Below are 24,170 nucleotides of genomic sequence, written 5' to 3' on the forward strand. Positions count from 1 at the left end.
AGGGGGGGGGGGGGGGTGGGGGGGTGGGTGGTAGACGGGAGAGTTTATATAGAGGGGATGGGGGGGGCGGGGAGGTTTTAATGAGTTGCAGAAATTGCAGATGCTGGTTTACACCGAAGACAGACATCAAATGCTGGAGTAACCCAGCGGGACAGGCAGCATCTATGAAGAAGGGTCTCGACCAGAAACGTCACCATTCATTCTATCCATCAGATGTGCCTGGTTTTTACTCCAGCATTATATCTGCCGTCTTTCTATCTGAGGTGATATGAATCTGTGGAATTCATTGCACCAGAGGCTGTGGAGGCAAAGTCAATGGCAAGTTCTGCATGAGTGCAGGTTGTCAGGGGTTTATGGGGGAAAGCAAGAGAATGCGTTTTGAGAGGGAAAGCTTTTAGATCAGCCATGATTGACCTGGCGGAGTAGGACTTGATGGGCCGAATTGGTCTACTACCGCTCTCTTTCACTTATGAACGAGGGCTGTTGGTGAACTGAAGTGGGGCCAAGGTTGAAGATCCGCCATGTGTGAAGGAATGGTGGAGATGGGCTGAAGGGCCGGCTACCGCTTGTCTCTCGTTGGTTCAAGCTCCAGCCCGGCACGGAGAACCGGTGGACGAAATCCTGTCCAACATAGCAGTTAGTGAGGGGATCGCCCCGCACAGCCAGGGGGAGGCGGGAAACGGTGGTATCTCCGCGTTCCCTCAGCCGGGTCTCGACGGTTCCCCCTTTTTCCCATCCCCTCCTCCCCCTCCTCTCCCTATCCCCATGCTCTCGCCTCTCCCCCTACCCCCCTCTCTCTCCCCCTCCCCCCTCCCCCACTCTCGCTCACCCTCTCCCCTCCCCTCCCCCACCACTACCTCGGGGCCGACGACCCGGCCCAGCGGACAGCGGATCCCGCGGGTTTGTGCGGGGACTAACTGAGTGCATTTGACCGACACTACGCCCCGTCTCACCCGACGGCCCCGCTTGCTGATGTGGTCAGCGCACCCGGGGGGGGGGGGGGGGGGGGGCTGGGGGGGGGGGGGTTACGATAGGGGGAGGGTTGTCGGGGGATTGAGGGGGGAGGATTCGGAGGAGGGTGGTGGCGTGTGATTTGGGGGAAGGGCAGCAGGATTCGGGAGGAAGATTGGGGGGGGGGGGGGGGGGGGGAGATTGGTTGGTGGTGGAGGGGTGTGGTGGGGTGGGGGGGGGGGCGGGGGGGGGGAGGAAGAGGGAGAAGATGTACAGAGAGAGTGATGAGGGGGGGGCGGGGGGAGGGAGAAGAAGAAGATGCAGAGAGAGGGAAAGGAAGGGGGAGGGGGGGGGTGGGGGTCGGGGGATAGCTCGCTGCGGGGAGGGGGCGTTATTGGCGTTTGCAAACGTATCGCGCAGGTCTGGCGATTTGCGCGCATTCGGTTTTCCAGACCGGCGATTTACATTTAAAATCCAGTCGCGGGTTTTCAGCAAACGCTCAAAACCATCCGGTACACACGACGAGGTGTTAACATGCTCAACATCAGATGTTAGACAGAGAAATGGGATAGTTGTCCCTTATACGTGGGGAAACTCTCTCCCCCTCTCCAACCCTCTCCCTTCTGTCCAAAGAGCCCTCCCCCAAGAGACAACTATTCTCACCAACCTCCCCCCGATTCTAACCACAAGACCACCCTAAGCCCTCTCTCCTCTACCAACCTCTCACCCCACCACCCTCTGACTGCAAAACTAACCCTCTCCATCCCTCCTCTGAACTCCCTTCTTCACCCCCCCCTCCTAACACCCACAGCCTCACTCTCATCCTCACACCCTGCCACACCCCATCAATCTCTCCACCACCCCCCTCCTCCCCCCCCCGCAATCCCGACCCCTATCCCCCCCCCCACTCCCCACCCCCCTCACTCTCTCCTCCCCACCCCCCTCACTCTCTCTCCACCCCCTATCCTCTTTTCCACCCCCTCACCCCTTCCCCACCCCCAACTCCTCCCTTTCTCCCGCGGGCTGAGGCTGCCCGAGCCGCTGAGAGTTACTGCAGCTTTATGGTCCCCCCGTCCAGTTCTATTCCAATCCCCTTTTTACCTGGAGTCGAACTTGTCGCCGTTGGCGAAGGTGCCGTTGTAGTGATAGCGGATGAAGTCCCCGTTGTGCACCTCCCGGGAGCAGTCGGGTGGGGTGAAGTATCTGTCGACCAGGATATCGGACAGCGGCCCGGGCTCGCACAGCACGGCGGCCAGGAGCAGGCAGGCGCAGGGGACAAGCAGCGGGTTCATCGTAGTACAGACACAAAGTAACCGAGCAAGGGCTGCGGAAAAGTTACAGTGTAGCGGGCGGGAGAGTTACAGTGTAGCGAGTGTAACAATGGGAATGATACACTGTAGCGAGTGGAACACTGTAGCGAGTGGGCGCGGTGGGAATGCGCTGCTGGAGAGGGCTGGGACGAGGAGCGCTGCAGGAGCGGTCTCACGGTGGCGAGTGGAGAAGCGGTGTCAGTGGCCTGCTCGCTGCCCCCTCCCCATTCCTTGCCTCTGGAATGTTGTCAACGTGTAAGGCGGTCTTCCCGACAGGATGTAGCTGGCCGTGTAGCGCGGCTCCGCCTGCCCCACGCCGCTCGGGGGTCGGGGGGGATCCCACACCCGCTCCCCGACACCGCCCCGGATCCCCGCCGCCCCCACCGCGTCACTAGGCGCCCCCCTGCCGCCGCCGCCCGCATCCGAGCCGCGTTTGGGAACGTTACCAATGGGGATCGGCGGGACAGCTCCGTTGGCTGAAAGCAGCAAGATCAGAGAACGTCAAGACCTCTTCATGGCGAGACTGTGCGAGGATCCTCGCGGGTCCTAGAGACCGCTGAGCAACTGCTGGAGGACAGCTATCTCTCTCTCCCCTCTCCCCCCCCCCCCCCCTTCCCATCCACCTCCCAACCTCCCATCCCCCTCCTCCTATCACCTTCCTCTCCCCTCCCTCCATCCTCCCGTCCCCCCTCCCCTCACTATCCCCTTCTCCCTCCCCCCCTCTCCTCCCTTTTCTACCCCTTTCTAGACCCCCCGCCCCTCTCCTCCCCTCTCTATCCCCCCCTCCTTATCCCCCCAACGCCCCTATCTCTATCGCCTTCTCACTCTTCTCTCCCTCCCTTCCCCCTCAATCCCCTTCTCCCTCCCTCTCTCCCCTTCTCCCCCACCCCCTCTCCTCTCCACCCCCTATCCTCCCCCCCCCTCTCTCCCCTCTCCTCCTCTCCCCCCCCACTCTCCCCCCCTCCCCCCCACTCCCCTTCCCCTCCACTCCCCTCTCCCTCCTCTACCGCTACCCAGGCAGAGACGCCCGCTGATCCTGATTATTGAACCGATCTCCCTGAAGCTGAGGGTACAGTCCCGATCTTCCAACCTACGGTCTGAAGATGGGTCTCGACCCAAAACGTCATCCATTCCTTCTCTCCAGAGATGCTGCCCTGTCCCGCTGAGTTACTCCAGCATTTTGTCTCTACCTTCCCTCATTGCAACCCATACACGTTTAACCATATATATAACCATATAACAATTACAGCACGGAAACTGGCCAACTCGGCCCTTCTAGTCCGTGCCGAACACTTATTCTCCCCTAGTCCCATCTACCTGCACTCCATAACCCTCCATTCCTTTCCCGTCCATATACCTATCCAATTTATTTTTAAATGATAAAATCGAACCTGCCTCCACCACTTCAACTGGAAGCTCATTCCACACAGCTACCACTCTCTGAGTAAAGATGTTCCCCATCATGTTACCCCTAAACTTCTGTCCCTTAATTCTCAAGTCATGTCCTCTTGTTTGAATCTTCCCTACTCTCAATGGGAAAAGCTTATCCACGTCAACTCTGTCTATCCCTCTCATCATTTTAAAGACCTTTATCAAGTCCCCCCTTAACCTTCTGCGCTCCAAAGAATAAAGACCCAACTTGTTCAACCTCTCTCTGTAACTTAGTTGCTGAAACCCAGGCAACATTCTAGTAAATCTCCTCTGTATTCTCTCTATTTTGTTGACATCCTTCCTATAATTAGGCGACCAAAATTGTACACCATACTCCAGAATTGGCCTCATCAATGCCTTGTACAATTTTAACATTACATCCCAACTTCTATACTCAGTGCTCTGATTTATAAAGGCCAGCACACCAAAAGCTTTCTTTACCACCCTATCTACATGAGATTCCACCTTCAGGGATCTGTGCACAGTTATTCCTAGAACCCTCTGTTCAACTGCATTCCTCAATTCGCTACCATTTACCATGTACGTCCTATTTTGATTTGTCCTGCCACGATGTAGCACCTCACACTTATCAGCATTAAACTCCATCTGCCACCTTTCAGCCCACTCTTCCAAATGGACTAAATCTCTCTGTAGAATTTGAAAATCTACTTCATTATCCACAACACCACCTATCTTAGTATCATCTGCATACTTACTAATCCAATTTACCACACCATCATCCAGCTCATTGATGTGCATGACAAACAACAGTGGACCCAACACAGATCCCTGTGGCACCCCACTAGTCACTGGCCTCCAACCTGACAAACAGCCACCACCATTACTCTCTGGTATCTCCCATTCAGCCACTGTTGAATCCATCTTGCTACTCCACCATTAATACCCAACAATTGAACCTTCTTAACCAACCTTCCATGAGGAACCTTGTCAAAGGCCTTACTGAAGTCCATATAGACAACATCCACTGCTTTACCCTCATCAATTTCCCGAGTAACCTCTTCAAAAAATTCAAGAAGATTAGTTAAACATGACCTTCCAGGCACAAATCCATGTTGACTGTTCCTAATCAGACCATGTTTATCCAGATGCTTATATATATTATATTATCTCTAAGTATCCTTTCCATTAATTTGCCCGCCACTGACGTCAAACTAACAGGTCTATAATTGCTAGGTTTATTCTTAGAACCCTTTTTAAATAATGGAACAACATGCGCAGTACGCCAATCCTCCTGCACTATTCCCGTTTCTAATGACAATTGAAAGATTTCTGTCATAGCCCCTGCTATTTCTACACTAACTTTTCAAACATTTTCTTTATAACTAACTCTATAACACTGGCACACTATATTCTGCACGCTGGTATTTTTTTCCCTTTGCACTGCCTATTGTACGTGTGCGCGGCTTAGTTGTATTTAGGTCCGATATGACTAACACAGAAAAAAAACACAAAAAGCTGCAGTAACTCAGCGGGTCAGGCAGCATCTGTGGAGAACATGGATAGGTGACGTTTCAGGTCGAGACCCTTCCTCATTGAGTCCACACCCACACTAATTCACACAGAGAGTGGTGGGCGGATGGGACTAGCTGCCAGACGAGGCAGTTGAGGCAGCTTCTATAACAACATTTAAAGCACAATGGACAGGTACATGGATAGGAAAGGTTTTGAGGGATATGGGCCAAACATGGGCAGGTGGGACTAGTGTAGATGCGGCATCTTGGTCAGCGGGGCGAGTTAGACCAACGTTGTGTGACTCTGTGACTAATCTCAGTTTATTCATCCCACATTCCCAACTAGAGAGTGGTCCTGATCTCCCATCGACCTCATTGGAGTCCCTCAGACTATCTTTACTCGGACTTGACTGGACTTTAACTTGCACTATACATTAGACAATAGACATTATTCCCGTTACCATGTATCTGTACACTGTGGACGTCATGATTGTCATTGTGTATTGTCTTTCTGCTGCTGCTGCTTCCTGTGCGGAGTTTGTACGTCCTCCCCATGACCGTGTGGGTTTTCCCCGGGTGCTCCGGTTTCCTCCCACACTCCAAACAAGTACAGATTTGTAGGTAGATTGGCTTTAGTAAAATTGTCCATTGTCCCTAGTGTGTAGGATAGTGCTAGGGTACGGGAGTCGCTGGTCAGCACCGACTCGGTGGGCCGAAGGGCCTGTTTCCATGCTGTATCTCTAACCTAAACTTCAGGTGAGAGGGGCAAAGTTTAAAGGAGATGCGTGGGGCAATTTTTTTACACAGCGGGTGGTGGATGCCTAGAACGCGCTGCCTGCCAGGGGTGATGATGGAGGCAGATACGATAGTGGCGTTTAAGAGAGTTTTAGACAGGCACACGGTCATGCAGGGAATGGACCCCATGCAAGCCCCATGTCCAGCATGGGCGTTGTGGGCCGAGGGGCCTGTTCCTATGTCTCGGCAAGGCCAGCAGCATAATTAAGGATGATTCCATAATAAGGGAGGAACGGTCTCGACCCTAAACATCACCCATTCCATCTCTCCAGTGATGCTGCCTGTCCCGCTGAGTTACTCCAGCATTTGGTGTCTGTCTATCACCAAGGACCAATCGCACCCCGGCCACTCCCTCTTCTGTCCGCTTCCATCAGGCAAAAGGTACAGAAGTGTGAACACGCACACCTCCAGATTCAGGGACAGTTCCTTCCCGGCTGTTATCAGGCAACTGAACCATCGTTGTCTCTGTACTGTACACTGCACAATGACAATAAAGCTGAATCTGAATCCGACCACAACCAGCGAGCGGCCCTGAGCTGCTATCCACCTGATTTGTGACCCTCAGACTATCCTCGATCCACCCAGCACCACCCCACCCCCACAACCGCCCCACCGCACCACCCATCCGCTCAAGGCTGCAACAGACTGGCGGGGATGAGCGGAGGGGAGAGCGAGTTCTATTCTGCACCCAAGCCGCGCTGTCCCGGGCCTGGCTGGGGGTGTTTGTGGAAGGCTACACGGGGCCATGAGTGTTACAGGGATCTGTAGTGTGTAATGTTACTGGAATTAGTGTTACTAGAATCTGAGCCGAGGAAAGGACGATATGTTGAAGCCGTTCTCGGACCAAATTACCTGAGGTTGTGAGTGAACATGGGGAGGGGGGAGAGAGGCAGGGGGAGGGGGAGAGAGAGGCGGGGAGGAGGGGGGGGGGAGAGAGGAGGGGGAGGGGGGAGGAGGGGGGAGAGGGGAGGAGGGGAGGGGGGGAGAGGAGGGGGGAGAGGGGGGAGAGAGGGGGAGAGAAGGGGGGGGGGGAGGGGAGAGAGAGAGAGAGGGGGAGAGAGAGGGGGAGAAGAGAGGGGGAGAGAGAGGGGGAGAGAGAGGGGGAGGGGGGGAGGGAGGAGAGGGGTGAGAGAGAGGGGAGAGGAGAGGAGGGTTAGGGAGAGAGAGGGGGGGAGAGGGGGGGAGAGGAGGGAGAGAGAGGGGGGGGAGAGGAGGGAGAGAGAGAGGGGGAGGGGGAGAGAGAGGGGGGGGGGAGAGGGGGGAGGGGAGAGGGAGAAAGAGAGGCCCGGGGAGAGGGGGAGGGAGAGAGAGGGGGAGAGAGAGGGAGAGGAGAGAAGGGGGGAGAGAGGAGGGGATTGGGGGGAGAGAGGGAGGGCAGCGAGAGGGATTGAGAGGGGGTGGGCAAGCGCGAGGGATGAGAGGGGGTGGGCAGCGAGAGGGCGAGCGAGAGGCGAGAGGCAGGGATAGGGGGTGGGCTCTAGGACCTGGTTGGGTCGCGGCTGCCTGCCTGCCTGCCTACACGCTGCGCTCCCGGGCCTGGCCGTGTTCGCTCGGGAGCTACGTGCGGCCACTTGGTCTCGGCGAGGAGATGGAGCGGGCTGGGCACTGCACGGTGCTGCTGCTGGGCGGCGCGCTGCTCACTCTGGCCCAGTATGAGAAATACAGCTGGCGCAGTTTCCCGGAGGCCGACCTGGTGCCGCTGGACTCGGCTTACAGCTACTCGCTGCAGCAGTTCACGGCGGGCAACTGGCGGGAGAGTATCGGCTACCTGGAGCTGAGCCTGCGGCTGTACCGCTTGTTGCGGGAGAGTCAGGCGCACTGTAGCAGCGAGTGTCCGCTGCCCGCCGCCGCCCCGCAACGGCCCGCATCCAACTTCAGCGAGCTACAGGCTTTCGCCCAGATCCTGCACCGGGCCATGTGTCTACGGCGCTGCAAGCACTCGCTGCCCGTCTTCAAACTACCCTACCCCGACAAGGAGACCCTAGAACAGTTGGACTATCGCATTCCCTACAGGTACTTGGAGAGCGCCTACTTCCAGGTGGGAACCGGCTGCCACGGGATATTGAAACACTCGCGCTCGCCCGCTCAGTACATACACTGTAGCCGCCCAGTGGATACACTGTAGCCGCTCAGTACATTGTAGCCGCCCAGTGGATACACTGTAGCCGCCCAGTGGATACACTGTAGTCGCCCAGTGGATACACTGTAGCCGCCCAGTGGATACACTGTAGCCGCCCAGTGGATACACTGTAGTCGCCCAGTACATACACTAATTACCAGTGGATACACTGTAGCCGCCCAGTACATACACTGTAGCCGCCCAGTGGATACACTGTAGCCGCCCAGTACATACACTAATTACCAGTGGATACACTGTAGCCGCCCAGTACATACACTGTAGCCGCCCAGTGGACACACTGTAGCCGCCCAGTGGATACACTGTAGTCGCCCAGTGGATACACTGTAGTCGCCCAGTACATACACTGTAGTCGCCCAGTGGATACACTGTAGCCGCCCAGTGGATATACTGTAGTCGCCCAGTACATACACTGTAGTCGCCCAGTGGATACACTAATTACCAGTGGATACACTAACCACACACTAAAGCCACTCATTCATAACACGTGTTATCTCGCACGTCTCCGGTTACTCCGCGGTGTATTCGCGTTTGACTTTAGGTCTGTGACTGTGAACTTTTATTGGTCTGCTCCAACATCTGCACCGCCTTAAAGTCTCCATTTTGACTCTTAATTGTTGGATAACTGAACACGATCTGTCTTTATTTTAAAGCAGTGAATTGAGCCGCGTTGCGGGACAGCCCCGCCTGTATGATCCCAGTGCCTGACACTGAACCTTATTGAAAGACGATTTGAGTTCAATTCTACCTCGTAGAGTTAACCCGGGTCAGCGAGACTTTAATCTGTTCGATAGAATCTTTAACTTCTCTTTTCTCCCCCTCATGCTCCCCTCCCCCCTCTCCCCTGCCTCTCTCCCCCATCCCTCCCCCATTCCTCCCACCCTCCCCCCCCCAACCCCCCCCACTCCTCTCCACTCCCCCCCACCCCCATCCTCTCCACTCCACCCCACCCCCCTCCTCTCCACTCCCCCCCCCCCATCCCCTCCACTCCCCCACCCACCCCCATCCTCTCCTCTCCCCCCCACCCCCACCCCTCCCTCCCCCCCACCCCCCATCCTCTCCACTCCCCCACCCCCATCCTCTCCCCCTCCCCCCCCACCCCCATCCTCTCCACTCCCCCCCCCCCCCATCCTCTCCACTCCCCCCCACCCCCATCCTCTCCACTCCCCCCCCCACCCCCATCCCCCCCCACTCCCCCCCCCCCATCCTCTCCACTCCCCCCACCCCATCCTCTCCACTCCCCCCCCCCCATCCTCTCCACTCTCTCCCCCACCCCCCCCCCCATCCTCCCACTCCCCCCCACCCCCCCATCCCATCCTCTCTCCACTCCCCCCACCCCATCTTCTCCCTCCCCCCACACCCCATCCTCTCCACTCCCCCCATCCTCTCCACTCCCCCCATCCTCTCCTCCCACTCCCCCCCACCCGGCTTCTCCACTCCCCCCCACCCCATCCTCTCCACTCCCCCACCCCCATCCTCTCCACTCCCCCCCACCCCCTCATCCCCTCTTATCTCTCCTCTCCCCCCCCGATCCTCCCTCTCCGGCTCCGAAAGTGTCGGCGCATTCCAGTGACTTTCCCTGCGCCCAATGAGTCTAATTTTCCCCGCCTGTACAGACGCTGTCTGTTCTCCGCCCCCCACCGCGTTAAGTTGCGGCGTGTTTGCAGGCACGTCAGCGAGGCTGTGGAAAATGCCACGTCCTCGCTCGGCGCTCTGCTCCTCCCGACCCCAGTGGCGGCTGACTGACTGACTGACTGACTGACATCTCGACGCTAGAACCAGGGGTCACAGTTTAAGAATAAGGGGGAGGCCATTTAGGACTGAGATGAGAAAAAACCTTTTCACACAGAGAGTTGTGAATCTGTGGAATTCTCTGCCACAGAAGGCAGTGGAGACCAAGTCACTGGATGTTTTCAAAAGAAGATCAGATTTAGCTCTTAGGGCTAACGGAATCAAGCGATATGGGGATAAACAGGAACGGGGTACAGATTTTGGATGATCAGCCATTGAATGGATGATCATCCGACATTGAATGGCGGTGCTGGTTCAAAGGGCCGAATGGCCTACTCCTGCACCTATTTTCTATGTTTCTCCCCATAACCTCCGACACCCACTCTAATCAAGAATCTATCTCTGCCTTAAAAATATCTACTGACTTGGCCTCCACAGCCTACTGTGGCAAAGAATTCCACAGATTCACCACCCTCTAAAGAAATTCCTCCTCATCTCCTGCCTAAAAGAATGTCCTTTAATTCCGAGATTATGCCCTCTGGTCCTAGACTCTCCCACTATTGGAACCATCTTCTCCACATCCACTCTACCCAGGCCTTTCACTATTCAGTAAGTTTCAATGAGGTCCCCCCTCATCTAAACTCCAGCGAGTAGAGGCCCAGTGCCGACAAACGCACATCATATGTTAACCTACTCACTCCTGGGGTCATGCTAGTAAACTCAGTGCAAAGTTAGTGACAGCTTCATCCCATGGAGTTTCCTGGGAGGCAGCCTGTATATAACTTGACATCGGGACATTTGAGGGGGGGGGGGGGGGGGGGGGGGGGGGGGGGGGGGAGGGAGGGAGGGGGTGGAGAACTTGAAAGGACACCTAGGCAGGTAGTTAACACAAAATGCTGGAGTAACTCAGTGGGTCAAACAGCATCTCTGGAGAAAAGGAATAGGTGATGTTTTGGGTTCCTTCTCCAGAGATGCTGCCTGTTTAGCTTTTTGTGTCTTATCTTTGGTGTAAACCAGCATCTGCATGTCCCACCAAACTAATTTCCACATACCTCGACTCCATCCTATCCCCCCCGGTCTAATCCCTCCCTGCCTATGTGCAAGACGCCTCACACACTCTTCGGCTCCTCAATGACTTTCATTTTCCAGGCCCCCATTCCCTCATCTTCACCATGGATGTCCAGTCACTCTACACCTCCATCCCCCACCAGGAGGGTCTTAAAGCCCTCCGTTTCTTCCCCGACCGCCAATTTCCGTCTACCAATACTTACCTCTGGCCAGCGGAGCTGTTCCTTACCCACACCAACTTCTCCTTCGACTCCTCCCACTTCCTCCAAATCCAAGGCGTGGCTATGGGCATTCGCATGGGCCCAGGCTATGCCTGCCCCTTTGTAGGGTATGTCAAACAATCCCTGTTCCAGGCGTACATTGGCCCTATCCCCGAACTCTACCTCCACTACATTGACAACTGCATTGGTGCTACCTCCTGCACCAATGCAGAACTCACTGACTTCATCAACCTCACCACTAACTTCCATCCTGCAATCAAATTCGCATGGACCTTCTCTGACATCTCAGACCAGCTAGATAGGACTCTTAAAGATAGCGGAGTCAGGGGATATGGGGAGAAGGCAGGAACGGGGTACTGATTGGGGATAGACAAAAATGCTGGAAAAACTCAGCGGGTGAGGCAGCATCTATGAGAACGTACAAACTCCACACAGACAGCACTCGTAGTCAGGATCAAACCCAGGTCTCTGGTGCTGTGAGGCAGCAACTCTGTAAGATTGTGTACTCCAAGGAGCCTACTCAACCTCCCCCATAGCTCAGACCCTCAAGTCCTGGCAACATCCTTGTATTTCTTCTCTGCACCTTTTCAACTGGAGAACATCTTTCCTGTAACCTGGTGCCCAGAACTGAACACAATACTCCAAATATAGAAGACATACATATATGAGAGAAGGAATAGGTGATGTATCAGGTCGAGACCCATTTGGTTCCCATTCCTTCTCTCCAGAGATGCTGCTTGTCCCGCTGAGTTGCTGCATCATTTTGTGTCCACAATGTAATTGGTGTTGAGTATGGAGCAGGTTGCACAAGCTGCTCCTAATGCAGTGTTTGTGTGTCTTCACCCTGAGGTGTGAGCCTGATCCAGTGAAGGTTTCTGATTTGTGTGTATCTCTCTGTTCCACAGCTCCATAAGCTGGAGAAATCCATCGCTGCAGCTCACACTTTCTTGCAACGGAACCCCAAGGATGCGGCCATGCAGAAGAAGATGAGTTACTACAAAACTATCCCCGACATCGAGACCTACCTGGTGGATGTGGAGGCTCGGGAGCACGAGGTGAGATGAGGTCCCGCTGAGAGTGGCCAGAGTAGGAACAAGCAACTGCAGATGCTGGTTGATCCCCACGGCCATCAGGCTATTAAACACAACATCAAACAAGCTCTGAACAAAGCAGCCTATTCTTACTATTGCACTTTAATCTGTTTATTTATTGTGTATATATATATAGAAACATAGAAAATAGGTGCAGGAGTAGGCCATTCGGCCCTTCGAGCCTGCACCGCCATTCAATATGATCATGGCTGATCATCCAACTCGGTATCCCATCCCTGCCTTCTCTCCATACCCTCTGATCCATCTAGCCACAAGGGCCACATCTAACTCCCTCTTAAATATAGCCAATGAACTGTGGCCTCATATGGTCTCTGGTCTATAGACACACTGAACTTTTATCTCCTGTTCTGTATTATGTTTACATATTCTGTTGTGCTGCAGCAAGCAAGTATTTCATTGTCCTATCTGGGACACATGACAATAAACTCTCTTGAATCTTGATACCAAAGATAGATACCCAGTGCTGGAGTAACTCAGGGGGTCAGGCAGCATCTCTGGAGAAAAAGGATGAGTGACGTTTCGGGTTGAGACCCTTCTTCACCCTCACCTATCCATGTTCTCCACAGATGCTGCCTGAATCGCTGAGTTACTCCGGCACTCTGTGAAACGTCACCTATCCATGTTCTCCACAGATGCTGCCTGACCCGCTGAGTTACTCCAGCACTCTGTGAAACCTCACCTATCCATGTTCTCCACAGATGCCGCCTGACCCGCTGAGTTACTCCAGCACTCTGTGTCTGTCTGTCAGTGAGTGTGGACAGGTGATTGTTGGAGGAGCGCTTGTGATCACAGTGGGCATTCTGCTCCTCGTGATCTGGACTCGGACTGATTGCTCCTGGAAATGTCCCTCGTCCCGTCCGTGTCAGAGTGAGCGGTCGTGGCTGCAGATCCCACATTCCCATCGTTGGTCCCTGCGGATATTGGGCCGGGAATGTCGGAAGCACTAGGCTGGGTCTGCCATGAGGGGATGTTTGGGAATCCCGAGTTCTCTCGCTGCTGGAGAACTGGTGATATTGGGGGGGGGGGGGATTCTGACCCAGCTCTCTCTAACTCCAGTCAATTGACTGTCCTCCTGATTACATTTTACATTGTATACCTTGTTGTCACCTTCCCCAAGCTAACAATCATCTATTCATCATTCCTTGAACTTCGTCCCCATTATTCTCTCGTTTTCACACCTTACCCCTCCTTATCTCTCGTGTCCCTCTCCCCTGGCTCTCAGTCTGAAGAAGGGTCTCGACCCGAAACATCACCCATTCCTTTTCTCCAGAGATGCTGCCTGTCCCGCTGAGTTTTCACTCCGTCATTTAACTCCTGACAGACGCTGTTCCTGAAGGCAGTGAAGGCTTACAACAGCGGGGATTTCCGCAGCAGCGTAACGGAGATGGAACACGCAGTCCCAGAGTATTACCGAGCGCACCACGACTGTCTCGGCAGCTGCGAAGACTCGTGCGATGTCACGGACTTCAAGGACTTTTACCCATCGATAGCAGGTCAGTTCTCTTGGTGCCCCCCACCTCTCTTGCCCCCCCCACGGTCTCACCAATGGGAATGTACACCCTAATGTAATAACAATGAGCTGCAAATATCTGGTTTATGTCACAGAGTGCTGGAGTAACTCAGCGGGTCAGGCAGCATCTGTGGGGAACATGGATAGGTGACGTTTCACAGAGTGCTGGAGTAACTCAGCGGGTCAGGCAGCATCTGTGGGGAACATGGATAGGTGACGTTTCACAGAGTGCTGGAGTAACTCAGCGGGTCAGGCAGCATCTGTGGGGAACATGGATAGGTGATGTTTCACAGAGTGCTGGAGTAACTCAGCGGGTCAGGCAGCATCTGTGGGGAACATGGATAGGTGACGTTTCACACAGTGCTGGAGTAACTCAGCGGGTCAGGCAGCATCTGTGGAGAACATGGATAGATGACGTTTCACACAGTGCTGGAGTAACTCAGCGGGTCAGGCAGCATCTGTGGAGAACATGGATAGGTGACGTTTCAGGTTGAGACTCTTCATCAGGCTTTTGGTTCGGATGCCAGGTGGGAGCCGGGGAGCGGTGTGGGCAGCAGGTAGTAGGTCCTCTGCTGTAACCTGAGGGGTAACATTTTCACACAGAGGGTGGTGGGTGTATGGAACAAGCTGCCAGAGGAGGTAGTTGAGGCTGGGACTATCCTAACATTTAAGAAACAATTAGACAGGTACATGGATAGGACAGGTTTAGATGGATATGGGCCAAACGCGGGTAGGTGGGACTAGTGTAGCTGGGACATGTCGGCTGGTGAGGGCAAGTTGGGCTGAAGGGCCTGTTTCCACACAGTATGTCCCTTTGTAAGTAAGTAAGTAAGTTTATTGGCCAAGTATTCACATACAAGGAATTTGCCTTGGTGCTCCGCCCACAAGTAACAACATGACATACAGTGATAGTTACGAATGGCTCAGGAAACACTAAACATTAATAATAATAAAACATTAATGATAAAACATCATTGATCAAGCATGTGAACCAACAAAATACCAGATCAAAGGGAGGCTACAGATTTTTGGCTGTTGAGTAGAGCAACTACTCGTGGATAAAAACTGTTTTTATGTCTGGCTGTGACAGCTTTGACAGTCCGGAGTCGCCTTCCAGAGGGAAGTGATTCAAAGAGTTTGTGGCCAGGACGAGAGGGGTCAGAGATGATCTTGCCCGCATGCTTCCTGGCCCTTCATCAATGGAGGGAAGGTTGCAGCCAATAATCTTCTCAAGTACAGAGATGGGAAAGGTTTGGAGGGATATTGGGATGGGCACAAGCAAGTGGGACTAGCTCAGGTGGGCAATGGACAAGACGGGTTCTCCATGCTCTATAACTCTCTGCCTCCTCAACCATCCTTTGTCCCCCCTCTTGTGAGAGGTCTCGGAATTTCTTCCAGCTGTAGGTTCCCTGCGGTGCCTCCAGAACAGGGGGAGCCCTGGGATGGAAATCGGACTCGGGCTGTGATGAATCTTTGCCTCAGAGTATTGAGTATAGAAGTTGGGAGGTCGTGTTGCTGTTGTATAAGATGTTGGTGAGACCACATTAAGAGTATTGTGTTCAGTTCTGGGCACCGTGTCATAGGGAAGATGTTGTCAAGCTGGAAAGGGTGCAGAGAAGATTTACGAGGATGTTGCCAGGACCAGAGGGCCTGAGCTATCGGGAGAGGTTGAGTAGGCTGGGTATCTATTCCTTGGAGTGCTGGAGGATGAGGGGTGATCTTATAGATGTCTAAAATAAATCATGAGAGGAATAGATTAGGTCGATGCACAGAGCCTCTTGCCCAGAGTAGGGGAATTGAGGACCAGAGGACACAATGGGCTAAGTGTTCGGCTGGCGACCGGAAGGTAGCCGGTTCGAATCCCGCTTGGAGTGCATAATGTCGTTGTGTCCTTGGGGCAAGACACTTCACTCACCTTTGCCTGTGTGTAAATGTAATGTAATTATGTGAAGCACTTTGGGGTCAATGCAAGTTGACTAAAAATGTGCTATATAAATAAGATTATTATTATATTATATTATTATCGGTTTAAGGCGAGGGCTGAAGATTTAATAGGAATCCGAGGGATAACTTTTTCACATAGAGGGTAGTGCGTGTATGGAACGAGCTGCTAGAGGGGGTAGTTGCGGTTGGTACTATTGCAATGTTTAATAAACACTTGGACAGGTACATGGATAGGACAGGTTTAGAGGGATATGGGCCAAACATAGACGGAGGGGGCATGTTGGACGGTGAGGGCAAGTTGGGCCGATGGGCCGGTGTGTATCACTCTGTGACTATCTCTCCCTCCACAGAACATTACGTGGAAGCGCTGAAGTGCAAAGTGAAATGTGAGCAGAACCTAACGCCCAATGTAGGCGGTTTCTTTGTGGAGAAGTTTGTGGCCACGATGTACCACTACCTACAGTTCGCCTACTACAAACGTGGGTTTGTGTGTGTGTGGGGGGGGGGGCTGGGTGGGGGGAAGGTGGAGTGGGGGAGGGGTGGCGAAGGGGTGGTTGGTATGGGGGGGGTGCTGGGTAGGGGGTGGGGCTGGGTAGGAGTGGGTGGATGGGGGAGGGGAGGTGGGGGGGGGGATAGAGGGGGTATAGAGGTGGGGAGGTGTGGGTGGGGGGGGTGTGGGATGGTGGAGCTGGTTGGGTGGGGGTGGGAGGGGGGGGATGGGGGGTGTGTAGGGGTGGTGATGGGGCTGGGTAGGGCGGTGGGGCTGGTTGGGAGTGGGTGGGGGGGTGATGGGAATGGGGGTTGGGAGGGTGGGGGACTGGTTGGGGGGGTGTGGAGGTGGGTGTTGGGATGGGGGGTGGGTAGGGTGGGGGCTGGTTGGGATGGGTGGGTGGGGGGTATGGGAAGGTGGGGCTGGTTGGGGGGGGGGGTGTGGAGGTGGGTGATGGGATGGGGGATGGGTAGGGTGGTGGGGGATGGGAGTGGGTGGGTGATGGGATGGGAGGGTGGGAGTGGGTGGGTGATGGGATGGGGGATGGGAAGGTGGGGGCTGGTTGGGGGGGGGTGGGAGGGGGGGAGTTGGTGGGGGGGGTGATGGTATGGGGGTGGGGTGGGTGGGGTGGGGGGGGGGGGGGAGGGTGGGGCTGATTGGGGTGGGTCGGGGTACAAGGAGCTGACGCTGCTTTATCTTGTAGTGAACGACATCAAGAATGCGGTGTCGTGTGTGGCCACCTACATGCTCTTGACCCGCAGGACGAGATCATGCAGCAGAACCTGGTGTATTATCGCTTCTACCGTGAGAAGTGGGGGCTGGGGGAGGAGGACTTTGAACCCCGCGCTGTGAGTATCGCGGTGCTCCCCATTCCCCCCCCCCCCTGTCCCACAGAGTCACCACATCGCCTGACCCCCCCCCCCCCTCTCCCCTCTCTGGGGTCACAGGTCAACCCGGGGCAGGGACAAGTTGAGATCCGCCCCCCCCCCTCTCCCATCAGGCAACAGGTACAGAAGTGTAAAAACACACACTTCCAGATTCCGGTTCAGTTTCTTCCCAGCTGTTATCAGGCAACGGAATCATCCCACCACAACCAGAGAGCAGTCCTGAACTACTATCTACCTCATTGGGAACCCTCAGACTATCCTTGATCAGACTTTGCTGTATTTACCTTGCTCTAAACGTTAATCCCTTATCATGTATCTAGCAAACAACAAAGCCTTTCACTGAACCTCGGTACACGTAACAATAACCTAAAGAGAATTGGGGGGGGGGGGGGGGGGAGGGGGGGGTGGAGGTTCGTACTTTGAACCGCAGATTAAGTATTGAAGTAATAATATAATTGTTCTGTCTGGGATGCATGACAGTATTATACTCTTGACTCTTGAACTGGCTTGCCGGCAGTCAGTTTGGGAAGTTGCACCATTTTTGGCCACTCGGCCCCTCGATAACCCACCTATCCCTTTGCTGCCAGGATGCTCAGCTCTACCACAATGTGACGCGGCTACAGATCCAGTGGCTGGAATTCGCAGACAGCTTCCTGCAGCCGGATGATGAGGTGAGACATAGAAACATAGAAAATAGGTGCAGGAAGAGGCCATTCGGCCCTTCGAGCTTGCACCGCCATTCATTGCGATTTTGGCTGATCGTCCCCTATCAATAACCCGTGCCTGCCTTCTCCCCATATCCCTTGACTCCACTAGCCCCTAGAGCTTTATCTAACTCTCTCTTAAATATAGCCAAATAACTGGCCTCAACTACCTTCTGTGGCAGAGAATTCCAGAGATTCACCACTCTCTGTGTGAAAAACGTTTTTCTCATCTCGGTCCTAAAGGATTTCCCCTCTATCCTTAAGCTGTGACCCCTTGTCCTGGACTTCCCCAACATCGGGAGCAATCTTCCTGCATCTAGCCTGTCCAACCCCTTAAGAATTTTGTAAGTTTCTATAAGATCCCCTCTCAATCTCCTAAATTCTAGAGAGCATAAACCAAGTCTATCCAGTCTTTCTTCATAAGACAGTCCTGACATCCCAGGAATCAGTCTGGTGAACCTTCTCTGCACTCCCTCTATGGCAATAATGTCCTTCCACAGATTTGGAGACCAAAACTGTACGCAATACTCCAGGTGTGGTCTCACCAAGACCCTGTACAACTGCAGTAGAACCTCCCTGCTCCTATACACAAATCCTTTTGCTAAGAAGGGTCTCAACTCACAACGTCACCCATTCCTTCTCTGCAGAGATGCTGCTTGTCCCGTTGAGTTACTCCAGCATTTTGTTGTCTATCTTCGGTTTAAACCAGCATCTGCAGTTCCTTCCCACACAAGCCAGTCCCAATCGAACAATATCACTGTGAGCATTTGTGCCCACCTTGTCTCCAAAAATCTTTTAAATATTTATAATATTGTACCACCTATTTTCATCCCTCATATTTTAACTATTTGAAAAAATATGAAACCAATTAAAAATATCCACTATTTAAAATATTAAAAAAGTTATTTTTAACCACAATATTATAAACATTTAAACTAATATTTTATATATTGCACCATTGTATTATGCGCCTTGTGTCCAAATATCTTTTTAATATTGTTCCCCCCCCTCCCCCCCACTATAGCATCCTGTGGCAGCTCATTCCATGCACCCCCCCCCCCCCCCCCCCTCAGTGTGGAAAAAGTTGCCTCTCTCCCCTTAACACTCTGTCCACTGGTTTTTACTGAAGGTAGAAACAAAAAGCTGGAGTAACTCAATTGTAATCGTGTAGTGTCTTTCCGCTGACTGGTTAGCGCGCAACAAAAGCTTTTCACTGTACCTCGGTACACGTGACAATAAACCAGACTGTACTAATCTCCGGCTTTTGTTGGCAGATGGAGGTGTCGGAGGAGCCCATTCCCAGTGGACAGGGGGTAACGTCGGACGCGGAGTTCGAGGGGATGGGCGATTATGAGGAGTCGATTGTTGCGGATTGGTGGCAGGTCCCGAAGCAGAAGGGGGACATAGACGATGCATCTGACTAGTGCGTTGGCCGCAGAGCCTGAAGGCTCGGACACTGCAGTGTGGACAGCTGGCTCAGTGCAGCAGCCAGAGATCAGGGGGAGAGGAATGTGCATCTATTTAACGTGTCTGCCATCATCCCGGGCGTGATGAGATGAGAGAGTGGAGCCGGTGATCCACTTGTACCTGCCGCGCTCTGGGTCACTGATAACTGCCCACAACTCCAGGTGCTGAGTCATAGAGTGATACAGTGTGGAAACGGGCCTCTCGGCCCAACTTGCCCACACCGGCCAACATGTCCCATCTACACTAGTCCCACCTGCCCGCGTTTGGCCCATATCCCTCTCTGCCTATCTAAATGCTCCTTAAGTGTTGCGATAGTCCCTGCCTCAACTGCTTGCACTGGCAGCTTGTTCCATACACCCACCACCCTTTGTGTAAGAAAAGGTTACCTTTCGGGTTCCTATGAATTTTTTCCCCCCTCACCATAAAATCTTTTCCCTCTCACCTTAAAATTTTGAGATTCTTGTTTCATTTTCAAGATCTAATGATTGGTCAATAATGGTTAGATCTCCATGAAACTCCATGTGCAGCATTGCTGTGGGAAGGGCCGGTGCATTGTTTGCCGGGCCGGTGCATTGTTTGCCAGGCAGGTGCATTGTTTGCCGGGCCGGTGCATTGTTTGCCGGGCAGGTGCATTGTTTGCCGGGCCGGTGCATTGTTTGCCGACCCGGTGCATTGTTTGCCGACCCGGTGCATTGTTTGCCGACCCGGTGCATTTTTTGCCGGGCCGGTGCATTGTTTGCCGACCCGGTGCATTGTTTGCCGACCCGGTGCATTGTTTGCCGACCCGGTGCATTGTTTGCCGACCCGGTGCATTGTTTGCCGACCCGGTGCATTGTTTGCCGGGCTGGTGCATTGTTTGCCGGACCGGTGCATTGTTTGCCGGGCCGGTGCATTGTTTGCCGACCCGGTGCATTGTTTGCCGGGCCGGTGCATTTTTTGCCGGGCCGGCCACATTGTGCCTTTGCTGGGACTCGGGTCACAGAGTTCCAAGGAAGGTCAGTAGATGTTGGTCTCGGCAGCAACACCTGTCCGAGTCAGGTTGGAGACTGTGACCCAAACTAGAAACACAGCCCATAGGAAGGAACTATAGACGCTGGTTTACACTGAAGATAGACATAAAATGCTGGAGTAACTCAGCAGGACAGGCAGCATCTCTGGAGAGAAGGAATGGGTGGCGTTTTGGGTCGAGACCCTTCTTCAGACTGAGAGTCCAGGGAGAGGGAGACTAACGGTATGAAGCATTTCAGAACAAATCAGAGAGCAGGAGGAATCACAAGGGGGGGGTGGGGGGGGGGGGGGGGGGGGGGGGGGGGGGGGGAGGGGGGGGAGGAGGAGGAGAAATGTTGCAGAACTCTTGTCGGAGAAAGGAGAACTTCTCCAAAGTAGGCATTCTGGTTTTGCCTGGAGTTGCTATTCAATCAATGAGATCTATTTGCTGAATGTTTAGTTTTACCATTTAGTTTAGAGATACAGCGTGGAAACAGGCCCTTCAGCCCATCTAATCCATTGCTACCATCGATCACCCTCTACCCTCTAGTATTTGATATTTCTATCCTGGGGGGAAAAGGTTCTGTCTAACCTGTCTATGCTTCTATTGGGTCTCTCTGCAACCTCCTACGTTCCAGAGAAAACATTCCAAGTTTGTCCAACCTCCCCTTATAGCTGCTACTCTCTATTCCAGGCAGCATCTCTGGAGAACATAGGTGGGCGTGACTGATCAGTCTGAAGAAGGGCCTGAGCCAATACATCACCTATCCATGTTCTCCACTGATGCTGCCTGGCCCGCTGAGTTACTCCAGCACTCTGTGAAACATCACCTATCCATGTTCTCCACAGATGCTGCCTGACCCACTGAGTCACTCCAGCACTCTGTCAAACATCACCTATCCATGTTCTCCACAGATGCTGCCTGACCCGCTGAGTTACTCCAGCACTCTGTGAAACGTCACCTATCCAAGTTCTCCACAGATGCTGCCTGACCCGCTGAGTTACTCCAGCACTCTGTGAAAGATCACCTATCCATGTTCTCCACAGATGCTGCCTGTCCCGCTGAGTTACTCCAGCATTGTGTGCGTATCTTCATTGTACACCAGCATCTGCAGTTCCTTCCTACGCATTTCATCTGCTCAATTCAAGGTACTGCAGCTTTAAGCCGGCCTCTTTGACCCAACTCCCTGCTCATCTGTCCTAAAGTCTCCTCATTTGGCTCTTACTAAACGGGACTGACCAAAAGAGTTGTTCATACAAACCTTTCCCCTTGTCTCAATGTTGCTGCAGTTGTTGAGCAGAGATACTCCTTAGTCTTAAAGAGTTTAAGAAGGAACTGCAGATGCTGGAAAATCGAAGGTACACAAAAAAAGCTGGAGAAACTCAGCGGGTGCAGCAGCATCTATGGAGCGAAGGAAAAAGGCAACGTTTCGGGCCGAAACGTTGCCTTTTTCCTTCGCTCCATAGATGCTGCTGCACCCGCTGAGTTTCTCCAGCTTTTTTTGCGTACCTCCTTAGTCTTAGTTTAGTTTATTGTCACGTGTAACAAGGTACAAGCCAGTTAACAAATGCAGAGACTGACTTGGTCACGTTTTCAGTCCCCACCAAATGTTACAGATAAATAGCAAGGTTCATGAAACAACGGATGTGATGGTTTGCAACACTCTGCCCACACTTGTGTCCGGTAACAATGAGAATGAAGCGGTTCTGAAGAGTAAAAGCACTCGGCAGGGAGGAGGCAGTGTATAGTCAAATGCACCATGGCTGCAACTGAGGCGCGCGGTGCTGCCTCTAAACCCGCTGGAGAACTCGCGCAAAGTCCCGGTGAACTCGGAATCTGAATCTACAATAATGTCTGTGCTGCCAATTGTCCCAAATGACTTGTCTTGCAATCACAGTCCTATTTCTCGCCCTGGTACGACTGGTACGAAATATGTCCACATTTGGGGGGGAAATAACGTGTATATTTTTTTACCTCAGCGATTTTCAGCTGCTTTTTATTCTCTCGTTGATTTCAAGCTGGTTTTAATGTTTAGAAAACTGCACAGGATGTTTTGTTAAAAAATTAAAATAAAACACTGATACCATGGAGCTGAAGTTTTGTCCTCTGGTAACTTCTCTGGGTGTTGGTGGTGAACGGTGCACTCTGGAGTTTAGAAGGATGAGAGGGCATCTCATTGAGACATATAAGATTGTAAAGGGCTTGGACACACTAGAGGCAGGAAACGTTCCCGATGTTGGGGGAGTCCAGAACCAGGGGCCACACAGTTTAAGAAGAAGGGGTAAGCCATTTAGAATGGAGACGAGGAAACACTTTTTTTCACAGAGAGTGGTGAGTCTGTGGAATTCTCTGCCTCAGAGGCCGGTGGAGGCAGGTTCTCTGGATGCTTTCAAGAGAGAGCTAGATAGGGTTCTTAAAAATAGCGGAGCAGAGGAGAAGGCAGGAACGGGGTGTTTAAGAAGAAACTGCAGATGCTGAAAAATCGAAGGTACACAAAAATGCTGGAGAAACTCAGCGGGTGCAGCAGCATCTATGGAGCGAAGGAAATGGGCAACGTTGCCTATTTCCTTCGCTCCATAGATGCTGCTGCACCCGCTGAGTTTCTCCAGCATTTTTGTGTACCAGGCAGGAACGGGGTACTGATTGGGGATGATCAGCCATGATCACATTGAATGGCGATGCTGGCTCGAAGGGCCAAATGGCCTACTCCTGCACCTATTGTCTATTGAGCCGCTGTTCCACCCATGCCCACCAGGTGCCGCTGTCGGCCGCTTTCCCTCTGCTGCCTTTCCAGCTCATCACAAACTCCGCCAGACTTTGCCTAGCGCCTGGGATTCCTGCAGGACAAGTCCCGGCCCCGGCAGCAAAGCCGGATGTGAGAGACTGTTCCAGCTGCAGAAGTTCTGAGGAGGCAAGATCTGGGGTTTAAACCCAATTCCAGGCCAATGTGACTCCTTGTGCAATGAGTTTTAATTGAAATGTCCAACCAAGACCCCATCCCTCTCCCCGGTGCTTAGAAACATAGAACATAGGTGCAGGAGGAGGCCATTCGGCCCTTCGAGCCAGCACCGCCATTCATTGTGATCATGGTTGATCGTCCCCAATCAATAACCCGTGCCTGCCTTCTCCCCATATCCCTCGACTCCACCAGCCCCTAGAGTTCTATCTGACTCTCTCTTAAATCCATCCAGTGACTTGGCCTCCACTGCCCTATGCGGCAGGGAATTCCATAAATTCACAACTCTCTGGGTGAAAAAGTTTTTTCTCACCTCAGTCTTAAATGGCCTCCCCTTTATTCTAAGACTGAGGCCCCTGGTTCTGGACTCGCCCAACATTGGGAACATTTTTTCCTGTATCTAGAGGGGGTGGGGGGTGTCAGAGGGGAAAAAATGGGTACTGTGTAACTGTGTCGGAGCCCTCTATGTGGCTGCTCTTTGTATACCTTGTTACGCAAAACAAAGTATCTCTCTGTGACTTGTCACAAGTTACAAAGTATCTAATCTCATCGAATCATGTTCGGCATGGACATTGTGGGCCGAAGGGCCTGTTCCTGTACTGTACTGTTCTGTGTTCATAGTTTAGTTTATTGTTATTTGTACTGAGGTACAGTGAAAAGCTTTTTGTTGAATCCTATACAGCCAGCAGGAGGACAATGCATGATTACACTCGAGCCATTTACAGTGTAATGTTTACATGCTAATGGATTAACGTTTAATGCAAGGTAAAGCCAATTAAATATATTCCATGGGTCACCAATGAGGTAGATAGTAGTTCCAGACCGCTCACTAGTTGTGATAGGATGATTCAGTTGCCTGATAACAGCTGGGAAGAAACTGTCCCTGAATCTTGAGTGGGACTTGAGACTAGGAATCCTGCCATTCTTTCCTGGTCAAGTGAGTGTGTGTGTGAGGTGTGTGTGTGTGTGTGTGTGTGTGTGTGTGTGTGTGTGTGT

General features: G+C 52.9%; 2 protein-coding genes across 2 annotated transcripts in view; one reads left to right on the forward strand and one right to left on the reverse strand.

The window, feature by feature from the left end:
- Positions 1-2,537, reverse strand: part of LOC129710151 (peptidyl-prolyl cis-trans isomerase FKBP10-like) — a 23,948-nt gene extending 21,411 nt beyond the window's left edge. Inside the window, 1 exon segment of the mRNA XM_055656920.1 lies at positions 2,053-2,537. Coding sequence (XP_055512895.1) covers positions 2,053-2,243 — 191 coding nt within the window. The 5' untranslated portion in view covers positions 2,244-2,537.
- A 4,892-nt stretch (positions 2,538-7,429) lies between these two features.
- On the forward strand, positions 7,430-19,665 carry LOC129710158 (endoplasmic reticulum protein SC65-like). Its single transcript, XM_055656929.1, is given in 8 exon segments — positions 7,430-7,997; positions 12,022-12,171; positions 13,550-13,721; positions 16,033-16,161; positions 16,876-16,920; positions 16,923-17,020; positions 17,647-17,730; positions 19,038-19,665. Coding segments are annotated over 8 exon segments (1,278 nt in total). The 5' UTR covers positions 7,430-7,547; the 3' UTR covers positions 19,188-19,665.
- Positions 19,666-24,170: the final 4,505 nt, after the last annotated feature.

The sequence above is a fragment of the Leucoraja erinacea genome, chromosome 27 (genome assembly GCF_028641065.1).
Source record: "Leucoraja erinacea ecotype New England chromosome 27, Leri_hhj_1, whole genome shotgun sequence".
Lineage (NCBI taxonomy): Eukaryota > Metazoa > Chordata > Chondrichthyes > Rajiformes > Rajidae > Leucoraja > Leucoraja erinaceus.